The 13347-nt window shown below is 57.8% G+C and overlaps 5 protein-coding genes across 5 annotated transcripts, besides 1 other annotated feature; all 5 read left to right on the top strand.

Annotated features, from left to right (window-relative positions):
- Positions 1-120: 120 nt before the first annotated feature.
- On the top strand, positions 121-939 carry LPMP_230350 (hypothetical protein; the record flags this gene model as incomplete). The annotated part of the gene is made up of 1 exon (XM_010700891.1): positions 121-939. One exon carries the CDS (start codon positions 121-123, stop codon positions 937-939), a length of 819 nt encoding a protein of 272 aa, XP_010699193.1.
- A 765-nt stretch (positions 940-1704) lies between these two features.
- On the top strand, positions 1705-2367 carry LPMP_230360 (hypothetical protein; the record flags this gene model as incomplete). The annotated part of the gene is made up of 1 exon (XM_010700892.1): positions 1705-2367. The coding sequence occupies one exon, from the start codon at positions 1705-1707 to the stop codon at positions 2365-2367; it is 663 nt and encodes a 220-aa protein (XP_010699194.1).
- A 715-nt stretch (positions 2368-3082) lies between these two features.
- Positions 3083-3409, top strand: LPMP_230370 ((H+)-ATPase G subunit, putative; the record flags this gene model as incomplete). Its single annotated transcript, XM_010700893.1, has 1 exon — positions 3083-3409. One exon carries the CDS (start codon positions 3083-3085, stop codon positions 3407-3409), a length of 327 nt encoding a protein of 108 aa, XP_010699195.1.
- A 2262-nt stretch (positions 3410-5671) lies between these two features.
- Positions 5672-6112: a repeat region.
- Positions 6113-6398: 286 nt separating this feature from the next.
- Positions 6399-7304, top strand: LPMP_230380 (hypothetical protein; the record flags this gene model as incomplete). The annotated part of the gene is made up of 1 exon (XM_010700894.1): positions 6399-7304. The coding sequence occupies one exon, from the start codon at positions 6399-6401 to the stop codon at positions 7302-7304; it is 906 nt and encodes a 301-aa protein (XP_010699196.1).
- Positions 7305-8310: 1006 nt separating this feature from the next.
- Positions 8311-9378, top strand: LPMP_230390 (hypothetical protein; the record flags this gene model as incomplete). The annotated part of the gene is made up of 1 exon (XM_010700895.1): positions 8311-9378. One exon carries the CDS (start codon positions 8311-8313, stop codon positions 9376-9378), a length of 1068 nt encoding a protein of 355 aa, XP_010699197.1.
- Between the last annotated feature and the right edge of the window lie 3969 nt (positions 9379-13347).

Below are 13347 nucleotides of genomic sequence, written 5' to 3' on the forward strand. Positions count from 1 at the left end.
TCAAATGCTGCTTGTTCTCTTCTGCTCTCTTCCACTTTGATCGGTCGAGGATCTCCACACACACACACACACACTTGGCCAGGCATACGCACATATATATACCCACCACTGTACACTGCAATGTCCGGGGTATTGCGGGCAAAACTGCCACCACCTCCGTCGTACGGAAGCTCTGGTACATCGCATAGCGATGCAATTTTGGGCCACACGGTCGGCGCCCTACGCCTTCATCGTTCCCCGCTTAACCGTGGTGTCCGTCGCACCACGGAATGCCCCTGCGCGGTGCGACTGTACCACATGACGGGCCACGACATTGCTGCTCGCAGCGAGTACTGCAGCTTCGTCCTGGGTGCCCCGTCGGTTGGAATCTCCCAGGCAGCTCAACCCCGAATACCACCATTACCACCCGGCAATCAAGAGGCCGCTGCGGCTTGGGCAGGCTCGTCGCCGTCGACTGTCGGTATCGCTGCCGCGGAGAAACCCATCGCGGTGCAGCTCGCCTGGGCAGACACCACCGTCTGGGAAGTCGCTTTGACGGCTCTGAGGGTCGTCCGATCGAAGGTGGATGTCGCGTACAAGGCCGACGCGAGACACGCACTACGGCAGGCAAACAGCAACACCACTCCCATGTCTGCTGCGCAGGACCGGCTGCGACAGAGGGCGGAGGAGGATCACAGTGACAGCAAAGAGGAGGAGGAGGCACCGTACTCCACTCCGCTCCCACGCTACCAGGTGGAGCTTCTGACCGGCACAGTGAGCCCTGAAGGCCGGGCGTCGGTCTTGCCGCTCTGCATGGTTAGCTGTCGCCAAGTCGTCTACGGCCACTCGACGTTGCTGCCCGTGCGCAGAGCCGACTGCGTGCACTACAATACAGCCTTGTACGAACTACCCTACAACCTCGGCGACCCAGTCTTCGTGACGTGCACCCGTACCCGGTGATAGGATGAACGGTGAAGATAGAGAGGGGCTTGATGTCTTATGGCTGACACGTCGATGACGGGGCAGTGCAGGCATCGCCACGTATGTGGCTGCTGTGGCCGCACGACGCGTAAGAAGCTTTGTATGCCGCCCTGTATGTGCATGTTTGTATGCCGATGGCAAATTCACATTGGTGCGTGAATCGGAAAAGGTAAAAGAGTGCATCAGCGGAAGGGGAGAGACGTACACCTTCAATGCAGTTGGTGTTAGTAGCAATGGAGGATGATGCCATCCTCGGTGTAGAGGATGCGGTCGTGGTGATAGAGACAAGTGGTACGTGCTCGGATTGCCATCCCAGTGGAAAAGGGGATCTGCTGAATGGGCAGGCGAATGCCGCTGCTCCTCTCCGGTGTGCCCTCCGATACCCCCAAATCGGTTGGTGGCACTTTGAAACACTTATCTTCTCGCGTCTTGCACTGTGCGCTGCCTCACGCGGCACATGTACACCCGTCCCCCACCCTCGAAGATGCACAGGCGCAGAAATTACCGTCGCCACACAAGCTCTCTGATTGGCCACATCGCTGAGTAGAGATAGTCTGCTTTGGAGCTCTTGGGGAGGGGCATCCAAGCTCGCTCGCTCTTTAGAGCTCACCTCCGCTCCTAACAAGCGCTTGAGGGTGTGAATATCAACGCACATCAACGCATGCACACACCCACCCACACCAGCGCACCTCTCTACGAGCACGTTAGCTTCTTGTTATTCCCTCCCTTTCTAGCACATTAGCAATGGACTCTGTCAAGTCAAAAAGCGCGATGCTCATGACCAAGGGCATCATGGACATCCGCAGCGACCCCCCACGACTCATCTGCACCATCCTGCGGTACCAGCACCCGAGCACAAAGAAGGAAGTGACGCTCTACCCGATCCCGAACATTGCCGCCCCTGCGTACTTCCGACGCGTTCTGGACGGTGACGTGCTGCAGTGCAACTTTGACAAGATCCTCTGCGAGGATGGCCGCCTGCCCTTCCAGGCGGGTTCCGTGATCGCCGCCCGGCAGCAGATGCTGCGCCGCTTGTTCCCTTTCTTTAGCATTCGCCCTGTCGTAGAGGACGGTGAAAAGTTCGATGGCATAATCGTCCGCGACGCGTTGGAGTCTCGTATGGCATATCAGATGGTACTGGACGGCTACGACCCGCCGGTGGACCCGCGCGCCCGTCGCGCAGTGGAGCGGATCGATACGTATCCGGAGAGCACGCGGGTCGTAGTTCCCTGGGGTGTCTATCACATGCCTTACTTCCGCTACCGCCTGGAGAAGGAAGGGTACAAGGCGCTGCCGTCGGAGGAGGTGGTTGTGTTTGGCTTCCATCAGGTCATGGGCTTCTTCTTCCTTTCCGGTGTCATGGTCTTCGCCATGCTGTTTGTTTTCTTTCACACCTTGTTCGGTTAGTGGGTTCAGTTGAGATGCACCGTACCCGTGTGTAACAGTGCTTGTGTGTGTGTGTGTGTGTGTACGATACTGCGATAGCGATGTGCTAGGCGCCCACTCCCCCAGCAGAAAGGAGCTCATCTGAGGCACACACACAACCGGAAACAGCGAAGCGACACGTCAATTTATGATCTTCGTTGCCTCGTGCGCTGAGTTGTGGTTTCTGGGCCACGCTCTACGCGTATGTACACGCGCACGGCTCTCACTTTTTCCCCTCTCGCCCCACCCCCTCAACGTCTCGTCGCGTTCGTTGTGCATCGTGGGCTGTTCTCTCTCTCCCCTCTAAACCACATCTCCGCTTTCCGCCCCCTCGGTGCTCTCTCTTTCCGTTTCTCTGGCTATCACGACGCAGGTCATACTGCTTAGCTGCGCGCACGATCAGATTCTGCCAATTTTATTTTCCTTTTGCAGACAAACACAAGCACACACGTGCGCTCACTTATACGGCCACGCTCAGCAACGAGGAGAATCAGGCGAAGCTGCTCAACCGTACCGTTGATTCGTAGTCCCTTCGCTCCTCTTTAACTTTTTCGCAGGCTCTCGCGCGTAGTGGCATTGCGCCCATTTTTTGTTTGCCTTTTAGCCGTCTTTTTGCTTCCTTCGCCTCCACGGACTCGCGTTGTGTGGACGTCGTTGAACGTATTCACCTCGCTTGCGCTTCCTCGTTCTCATCGACATGCCGCCGAAGCAGGACAATGTGCAGAAGCTGCTCGCTGCGGAGGAAAAGCGTTGCAAACTTATCAATGACGCCAAGACGCGCAAGCAGCAGAAGGTAAAGCAGGCCAAGGCCGACGCCGAGCGCGAGGTTACTGCCTTCCGCGCTGAGAAGGACAGGGAGTACGACAAGTACTGTGCGCAGCAGAACAGCGGCGCTGACGCAGAGAACTACGAGCTCGCACGTGAGACGGATAAGGAACTGGAGGAACTCAAGGCGCTGGCGGCGCAGCGCATGGACGCCGTAGTGAACATGATGGTGAAGCTGGTAACGACAGTGAGAGAGTAAAGAGTAGGGCGCTAAGCATGACACAGAGGCAAACCGTCCGTCAACCTCCCACGTTAGAGGCGAAGGGGCGGTGCGGGAAAAGGAGACGAGCACGAGTGCAGAGCACACGACTGAAAGGCATAGCAGTGCCACTGCCAGCTCTCAACAGACGCAGGGGCTTCCTCGCATGTGCTTCACCTTTCCCGCACTCCCTTTCCTGCTTCCCTCCGCCTCTCGCTCCCCCCCTCCTCCTTTGGAGGGCGAGGGTCAGTGCCATGTACTACGAGAGCAGTCACGTCTGTGGGCCACGACGATCACGCCGATGTGGGCCGCATCATTGTGTTGGTCTCTCCATATTTTTCTCTGCGTGCGCTTGTCTCTTGGCCGCCTTCAGAGAATATCGAACGCGTTTGTTTCTCATGAAGCCCTTCTCTTCCATGGAGGGTGTCGTCGTTGCCGCCGATGCGTTCGTCGTCGTCCGTGAGCGCCTCTGTACGTGCGTGCTTGCATTAGGTAGCGACACATCGACTCTCTTCCCTGACCGTTGGACTTTCAAAGTCGCACCCATGCGTGCGCATGAGCCACTGCGTCGACACACTACCCATTCGTACTGCACACACGGCCTACGCACACGGTCGACGGCCGGGGAGGGAGGGGAGAAGGGGGGAGGGGGGAGGAAAACGCAGTCCAACAACGCCCACCACACGGACATGGCTTTCGTCGCCATGAGGGGGGTGCGAATAAGGAGAAGCAAACACAAACACACACACACACACACACAGAGATGGACAGTAGAAGGTGCTGAGCGAGCGCAGGAAAATGAGTACTTTAGCAGACGAGCAGCACCCTGCAATTCGCTGCGGGTATATGCCCTCATCAATGATTGGTGTCCGCTGCACACATGAACGTAGGCGTGTCGCTTTCTCTGGGTGTGTATTTGTGCGCACGTCGCTGAGCGTGCAGGCTTGTGCTTTATCTGTATGAATTGACGGGCGAGCGAACAAGAGAAGTGGAGCAAACGAGAAAAGAGCTGCTCGACAGTGGTGCGGTGGAGCACGCCCGACAGTAATGGATTTGACTCTGCCTTGTGCGTTTCCGTGCGCGGCCGCGTGCCGAGAGCGCACATCTGAAATGTGGCGTTGATGGCGACTCACATACGTGAATCTTAGGCGCAGGGCTGAAGCATGTAGCACGACCTTTGCCGGCTGCATTGCCTAGACTAACATTGAATCAAGGGAGATGCACACAGGGGCACATAGAAGTTATCGTGTGTGATGTGCACTGGTGACCCTTCATTTTTCCTTCTCGGCCCTCTGCGCAGTGCAGCTTTGCACCAAACTCTTCCATCTTTTCGCCCGTTGTCTTGGCCTCTCCCAACGGTATCGTGCCAACCGCCACCTCTGCGCTCCTTCCCCCCTCACTCCTCACTCCTCCTCCTCCTGATTAGCCCCCCCCCCCGCCCCCTCCGCCTCATCACATGCCTATTACCACCACATCGATTTTACTTGCTGCTGCTGCTGCTTTGTGCCCAATGCAGAGCTGAGCAGACAACAAAGAATTCGTGCCCGACTCTCCTCTCTGAACGACGCAACTTCTGTGCAGACACACCCGGGCGCACGCTTACAAACGTGTGTCCACATTGCTGACGATCGCACCCACCTCACCCCACCCTAAAAAACACCTCTGCCCTTTTCGGTCTTTCTCGACTATGCGTACCCGTGCATGTGTGTGGATGTGAGTGTGGATGTGTGTGTGGGTATCGTCTACAGCACCCGGTGTGTTTCTTGTGGGGGTATTTTGCACGCTTCTGATTTCTCGCTTTTTTTACCGCTGCCGCTCTTTTCCTTCCTTCCTTCAGTTTCGCATATCCTCGGTGAGCTGCTCTGTGTATTTCCACACTCTCCCTTTCCTTCGGTCTGTGCCTTCCTTTCTGGGATGATTCATCAGCTGCTCCGCTGACACACACACACACATACACGTATACATCTCTCTCTCTATATATCCGTACATAGTTCTCTACATAAAGCCAGGAAGGCAGGCGTGTAGCTGGGCACCTCAGTATCTCGGTGTAGAGAGAGAGGCATTGCTCTTCGGAGGTATCCTACGGTTGCCACCCGTTTCATTTTGCCCAAGGGTCCCTAAGACATCACCTCTTGCTCCCTTCCTTCATTTTTTGTTTTGCGCTGAGTGCTCTTGTTTACTTGTGCGAGTGCGCGACATGGTGTGCCTACCTCCTCAGCGCTTTCGTTTTTCTACTCCCTTCTCTCTTCGGATGACGGTGCGACACCTCAGCGCGTGAGATCGCAGAATCCACTACCCCTGCCTACCCACCCGTGCGGGAGGGAAGCCAAGCAGAGCCCCCCCTCCCTCCCACCTCTGCTGGTGCACAGGACTACCTCTCGCAGTGCACACGGTGGGCAGAGGGTCAGCGTGACTCGAATGCGTCCCACCCGACCCTCGCTGCCTGCTGGTGCGGGGGGCCTCGGCGCCACCCCCGATGGGTGCACCGCGTGGGGACCGGCACAGTGAGAGCGGCTGCGAGGCGGCCTGCGAGGTGGGCGGGTGGGCAGGCCTAGTGTGGGCCAGAGGCGCTGCTCAGACAACTGAGACGGCGCATTGCTGTGAGGTGTGTCTAGCGCTGCACTGCACCACGCAATCGGGCCTGTGAGACAGGCTGGCTGGGGTGGACGTGAACACGTATTCCATGAGGCAATGGGCATGTTGGGGGGAGAAAATCTCTGCTGTCTTTCTTCGCTTTACAGGTTGCTTCACGCCCTCTTCGTGCAGTGGCCAAGCAAACCCTGCGCTCACCCCAGACTCGTAGAAGGGACCCTAATCTCCCTCGGTCAGCCTTTTCCCCACCTTCATGTGCGTGAGTGGAGCGGCCCCCTCCCGCTATGCAGGTGCGGGGGTCTCGATGTAAAGATCTTTTTATTCTCCTCCTCCTCCCCGTTTGCTCTCTCATTGCCACTTTGCTATCGGCCAGGTGAATCCATCTTAGCTGCGTCGAATGAGGTCGAAAGGAGTCGCAGCGACGTCCAACGGTGACGTCACGGCTGAAGAAGCGCGGTTCGGCAAGAAGAGCCACCGTGGACGGCGGCGTGCCGGCCGAAGAGCATCGGGCGCTGACAACAACTCCGAGGGCTGTGAAAACACTGAAACACCTGTCGAGGAGTACCACTACAAACACCCGAAACAGCGAGTGCTCACCATCGCCCTTTTCATGTGGGAGCGCGTCGCTACTTTCTGCATCCCGTCCCAGGTGGCGGAGCTCGAGCGTGTCAGTCGAGATGTGGCGCGGCACCTCACAGACTCCAACACTGGGACCCGTCTAATGCAGCGCTACTGGAACGCACAGTGGAGTCGCATGGTGTGGAAGGAGGAGGAGCTGACGGATGAGAAAAGGTACCTGACGCCAACGATGCTGAAGCACAGCGAGGGCAAGCAGAGTTGGAAAAAACTGTTTGTTCAGGAGTACCCCATTTACCTGCAGCGCGTCCATCAAGGCAGCGGGGTGTGCAATAACGCTGTGAATGAAGCGAAGGTGCTGTTCCATCGAGAAGTGCTGAACACCGTGAAGACGGCGGCGGAGCTGAAGCGACTCGAGCTGACCGAGGAAGAGGCGCGCGTGAAAGAACAGCGGAAGCGCGGCGTTGATGTGGAATTCGAAGAAGCGCCCAACACGGCCCCCAGCCCATCCTCGCTGGATGGCCCTCACGGCGCTCCTGCGGCAAAGAAGGAGCGCGAGAAGCGTGAGAAGGGCCGCCCACGCGCAGTGGAGAAGGCACCGCACGAGTCGTACACCCGCAGTGACTACAAGGCGGACTACAGGACCGGTGACCGAAGGGGTAAACACAAGAAGGGCGGCACCGGCCGTTGGTCAAATTTTGACAACTTTGGCGACTACGACTACTGACGTGCGGTGTTGCGTAGGCGTCGACAGCGGCGCCTCCCTCTCCCCCGTGCACGTGGAGGATAGGCGCGGGCCAGTGAGGAGCAGAAAGAGGTCTGATGAAGACAAAGCCAGTATGTAACGCAGTAGCTTCAAAATGTGTCGATCAATCGCCATCGGGCTGCCGCTCATCTTATCAAGCGCAAACAAGCACACACGACCGCATGAGCGCACCATGTGGGCGCCCATGAAAGAGAACACGGATAAACCCAGCAAAGAAAAGTGCGCCAGGTCTCTCTTGCCTCTCTTCGCTTCTTCTCCCTCTGCGTGTGTGTGTGTGTGTGTGTGTGTGCTCGTGTCTCCACGTGATGCACACCGTAGTCCGCCTAATGAGAGCTGTTACCCATGCAGACCCACCGCAGCACCATCGCAAAGTGTTGGCACCTCCTGAGAAGACAACGAGACGCGCAGCCGTCCGAAAACGAAACCGACGCGGAGAAAATAGTTTTCGCACCGGCGCTGCTGCGTGGACGGACTCGCTTACCCACGCAGCAGCGCCGGTGCGAAAATTATGGTGCGTATCGCATCCCTGCTCCAGGTGGCCGTCACGTGCGTGTCTGCCCGTACGCTTCCTCAGATGTTGTTGTTGATGCAAGCCCCAGAAGAGGACGTCACGTGTGAGCGAGTCAGCGACCATGCCGCCGCCATCTACATTCTCTTGCGTACCCTCCGATGATGCCTGCCCTACTCCATCTTCTGCAACTCGCTCTACGCAATACATGGGCCCCTGTCACGCACACACTCTCTCCGACACACACACACACACTTCTTTCCTCCCCTTCTCTCCTTCGCAGCGATCAGAGGGGTCTCTGCGCCCGCTTTCCCACGCTGCGCTTCACCGATCTCCTCCCTCATCAGCGCGCCGTGTTGCCAGCTTGTGCAGAACGCAAACGAAAAAGGCACATCGCTCAGAACGAAGGGCCCAGGGGGGAACCCTCCCCCGCTCACCCACCGACCCCTACCAAGCCTGATGCCTTGCGTACCAATTCAGCACACCTCAGATGAGGTAGAGTTGCTCATGCAGGAGCTGCAACTACGCATGAGGTTAGCCGTCGAGGGTAGCCCTCGTCTGCACGCATCGCTGCAGGAGCCACACGTCCTCTATACGATCCTGGCAGAATTTTTCGAGTTACAACTCATGCAATCGCACCGCAAGAAAGATGTGGCACTTGACGTAGTGGATGTGCGCCGAGTATGGGCCTTCTGCTTGGCAGAGTTAGCGTCCTCGCTGGGTGCGCCGTCGAGGGTCGAAGCTCCTCCGCAGACACTCTACCGGTTTGTCCACGGTGCACCATCCCTACCGCTTGAGGCGTTGCAGCGCGGCGCTCCAGTGGTGAATGGAAATTCCTCCCTGTGTGCGCCGAATGTCGCCGTTACGTCGTCAGTGTCGCGTACAACGAGGAGTGGAGCAAGCCCCACGTCGGTGTTCTCCATTATTCGCTCAGGCTTTGCGGGGCTGATGGACTTGGCGTACGTGTCCGATCAACGCCTGCAGCGCCCGTCGTCATCGGGCGCCATCTCAGTAGTGTCGCTGGCTGCCATTGCCGCATCTCTCGTCCCGACGTTGGATCGAGTGCAGTCAGTGCGGTTGACAGCGCAGATCGCCGATGACCTCGTCGATAGTCACACCATCTCTAGTGAGGGATCAGCCATGCCACCGTACTCGAGGTTCGAAGTGGCGACACTCTTGGCTGGTGTGTGGTACGTATGGGGTGTGCTGGATACCGCGCACTCCACGACGCTCCATTCGCTGGGAGAGCATCTCTTTCAGCAGTTCGCAACCCCAACGCATAGGCGTATACCACCTGCCTCACTGCTGCCGTCCTTCGCAGCCTGGTTGCGGTGTGCGCTGCGCGAAAACAATGGTGCCCTTCATCAGCAGCTGTATGCAGTTGCTCGGAGGATTACCCCACCAGCGAAAACAGGGACTGAGGGTGTCGATGCTGTTGCAGCACCTCCGGCTGAAGATCAGGACCCAGCAGCAGTGAGGGAGGACGTTGCTGCTGACTCAGACTTTTGGGCCAGGCTTGCAAGCTGATCAGCACGTGCGTATTTCCATGCGATACTGCGCGTGTCCCTATGCGCTACGTCGCTACTCCGCTCCCCTTTGCATATCGCGTCTCTGCACTGCTGCGGCGGTCATGTTAGATGGCGTTCTGCAGTCGCGGAGCGACGTGGAGTGAGCGATGTGTATGCAAGACCGCTACAGCAGGATGCTGTTGAGGTGCACCGTCGCCCCACCCTCCTCCCGGCCATCTCACTTACACCCCTATGCTCCAACATACATGCACTCACGTATTTCCCCTTGGGTGGCCTCTTCAATGTACAGGCCAGACATATGAAGGGTGACACATGAACAAACACAACACACACGCACAGAGGGCCCTTTTTCGAGCGCGACGTATCCCTGGCTAACGCTGCCCTTCTCAGATGCATTTTTCCCCTCCCCCTCTCTCTCTACGCTCGGCCACGGTTTGCTTTGCACATTGCCCCTGCCAGCAGCACGGGAAGGGGGGGAGTAAGAGTAGGCGCGGTGGCAAGCAAGAAATGAGCCACCGCGTTGACGACCCCCTCCTCTCCTTATTCGCATTTCATGTCCAGGCTCTTTCTATTCCCACCCAGCCCACCCTCGATTGATCCGACCCCCCCCCCCTTCCCCTCCCCACAAGACACGTGCGTTGTTGCGCCGCTCACCGTCGATCGAGGCCTTGTTCGTTCAGGTGCTATCAGCAGGTCATCTCTCTCTATCGTTCTTGTACGCACCGGCACAGCCATACACAACCTGCACACACACATGCCAGCACCGAATGTCCGTGTACTGGCATCATTACTCTTTCCTCCTTAACGCCCGCTCACAACGTTGCTCGCATCGCGGTGTGACCCGCAGTCTTCACCATGGAGACGCGTACTGCTGCTCAAAGCAAATCCGATGCGCGGGTCATACAAAACCTGTCGTTGAGGCGCCGCTGCATGTTTCTCATGGACCACGAGATGTGGCGTGTGTGCATCCTTAGCACCAGCAGCGATGTCGCGGCGACCAGCGCCAGCGCCAGCGCTGCACAACTGCGCTCGTCCACTGTGGCATTGCTCAGGACGCACTCCAGTCAGCTGGAGAAATTCACAGAATCCGGAGTGGAAGACGTGCAGGCTGCCGTGACCGGTATGACTGCCGCACTCCTGTCTGCTTCATCTCCGGCTTCAAGTGATGCAAAAGTGTTCTCCGCGCCAACTTCTACAGCAGCAGCAGCGTCGTTATCGTCTGCGACTTGCAACCGTAATAACGAGAATCTCTGCTGGGCACAATGGGTTGAGGCACTGGAGACGCTCCTCGCCTTCCTTGACGAGCCACACGGCGCAAGTACCGCTCAGAGTCCGACAAGCTCCTGGAACAAGCTGACAATAGACGGCAGCGCAGGCGGCGGCTCGGCAGGGGCAAGCTGCGAAACTGATCTGGAGAGGGCTGTGCGCACGCTGCTCTGCGGCCTTGTCATTCACCTCTACGAGACTGGGCGAGCGTACTACGCCGCAAAGAAAGGGGCTAAGCGGGCGGCTGCCTCCAATAGCAAGCGATCTCGTGACACCCCGGATGACGACGGCAACACTGGTCACTGTAAGATGCGTGTGACGTGGAGTGTGGCAGCCCCCATTGACCCGCTCTTGTACAATCTCTACAAACGATAAAAGTGCGTTTCTCTCCACCCTCCGTTGCAGCTCAACGGGAAGGTGGGTTCCCGGAAGTACCACAACAGGCGCCGGAGAGAAGGGGAGGTTTTTCAAAAAACAGAGTTGCCCAGCGTAGTCTATCGTGCGGTTTAGCTCTCTTTCTCCTCTTCCTTTATCAGCCTACGCCCTCCCCTCTCTCACTCTTATCTAAGTCCTCCCTTCTGCTGCCACTCACGAGCACTACATGTGACCGCCAAGGCTTCTACAGAGGCGCCCATCGCAGCGACCAAAACCGAAGCCAACGGAAAGGGGCTCTCAAGCGTAAGCCGGGCAGTGCCGCGCACCAATGAATTTGGTTCGCCCGCTGTGAGCGAAGTGAAATCGACTCGCCTTCCGCCCTATATGCCATCGCCCCCGGGATGACCCCCAAAACGGCGGCGAAGATACGGCACGGCAGACTGCTGATTCCTCCAGTCGTGGCGAGAGCGCCTGTGTCGGCGTATTCGTGTGCATTGCACGGACCGGTGCCGGTAATCCTTACCTGCGCTCTGTGCGTGTGTGTGTGTACGTGCAGTGTTGTCCTCGCTGCAGTGTCTGGGTCTCTTACCCCCTGCTCACGCACATGCTTCTGTTTTGGCTCCCTATCCTTCTACGGTCACCTCTCCCTTTGTGGGCTGTCTTTTGGGAGAAGGGGGAGCGCACCGCAACTGCGTACTGCGCACGGTTGCCTCGGCGCACGCGCCTATGTTAAGCGGGCTACCTTAAGCGTCCTGGCACCACGTGCCACTCGTTCCATGGGTGTCTTTCTCCACGGCGCATCGTTGCACACACCCACGGTCAAGCAACGATGTGTTCCTGCGCGCGTTAGTCTTGCGAAACGTACGCATGCGTATTCCTCCACTCACGGCATTGGTGGAAAAACAACGGGCCGCCCACCGCCGTATTCGCAGCGGAAGCACAACAGTAAAGGACGCACCCACGCGTCGCCTCCTCCAGTCTTCTTCCTTATCTCGTTGAACCCAGCGAGTGTTTGGCACGCACCACACAGTGGGGAAACTGACTTTCGTTGTCGCACCGATTTGACGGAGTAGCGCGCTGCGCTCATGGTACTTTGGCGCTGCAGGATAACTTGATCTGCCCAGCTAGTGAGAGCAGCAATTCGGTTCGCAAACCGGAATGTAGAGTAGCCAGCCAGCAGGTGGCAACATTCGCCGTACTTCGTGTGCCGGTGAACAAGATTCATGATGGTCTAACTCACAAGCCTTCCGGCCCCACCCTCTCTTCAACTGCACGGAACACTGCAGTTCGCGGCACCACAGTCTGGGCCTGAGAGGACTTGTTGGCGAGTCCGTCGTCGGAGACAGTGAGCCAACTTGGCCCTCGACCGTTTTATTTTAACTGCCAGCACTTCAACAAGTGCGCACTTACACACGTTGGCAGTGAGCCCGCCACCCCAAAGTCGGATCATGTTCATGAACTCGCGGCAGAGTTTGTACTTCACACTGCTGCTCTCCGGAAGGGAGCTCGTCTGCAGGGCTGAGGGCAGTGAAAGACCGTCTTTAACGAGGAAGTGTAGATTCCCCGGCTGATAATTCCTGCTCGCAGTGGATTTCCACTTAGTTCTCTTTCCTCCCTTTAGCGGAGAGGGAGGGGTGAGAGCATCGTTTAAGCAATACTGAGCATACTGTTTTGGCTCTCTCCGTGCGGCAGCGACATGCGACTGGCTCTTCACCCTCTCTGCGTGCGCGCTGGGGAGTCGCACAGAAAAAAATTCGCCATAGACGTCGACACCAACAGCTCAGGTATTGGGGCACATCGCGCCACCTCCTCTGTCAGGGGGGTCAACGGAGAAAAACAGTTCTCTGTAAGATATGGAGTGTCAGGTGGGAGAAATCGTCTGTAAGATGCGTCGTGGCATCCGAGCTTGCATGTTCAATCGCCGCCGAGTCCGGCGTCGAGGTGCCCACGGTGACGTAAATGGTGTTCGATGGCGGCTCATGGGCGGTTGCAGGATAGCACCGGCAGCGGGGCTTCGCTCTGGCCGCACAGCACCTCTCTGTCGCTTTTTTGTCTAGAGACCACCGTGTCGCGCGTCGGCAACAGTTTGAGGCAAGTCTGTTCGCTGGCGTGCTCATGCCGTTGCCGTGCGAAGCAGGAAAATGAACGCCACTCGCGAAATCGCTTTGTATGTGCACGCTCACCTTGCAACAGGGCTCTTGTGATGCGGTGCCGCCGCCCCTTCCCTCGATCCCTCCCCTCTCCATTTCGGTCACGGGGAAGACGTTTCGCACTCTGTAAGCCCTCTGGGAGAGGCTTATCTGTAATGCCATCTTCCAGGGGGGGG

The sequence above is a fragment of the Leishmania panamensis genome (genome assembly GCF_000755165.1).
Source record: "Leishmania panamensis strain MHOM/PA/94/PSC-1 chromosome 23 sequence".
Lineage (NCBI taxonomy): Eukaryota > Euglenozoa > Kinetoplastea > Trypanosomatida > Trypanosomatidae > Leishmania > Leishmania panamensis.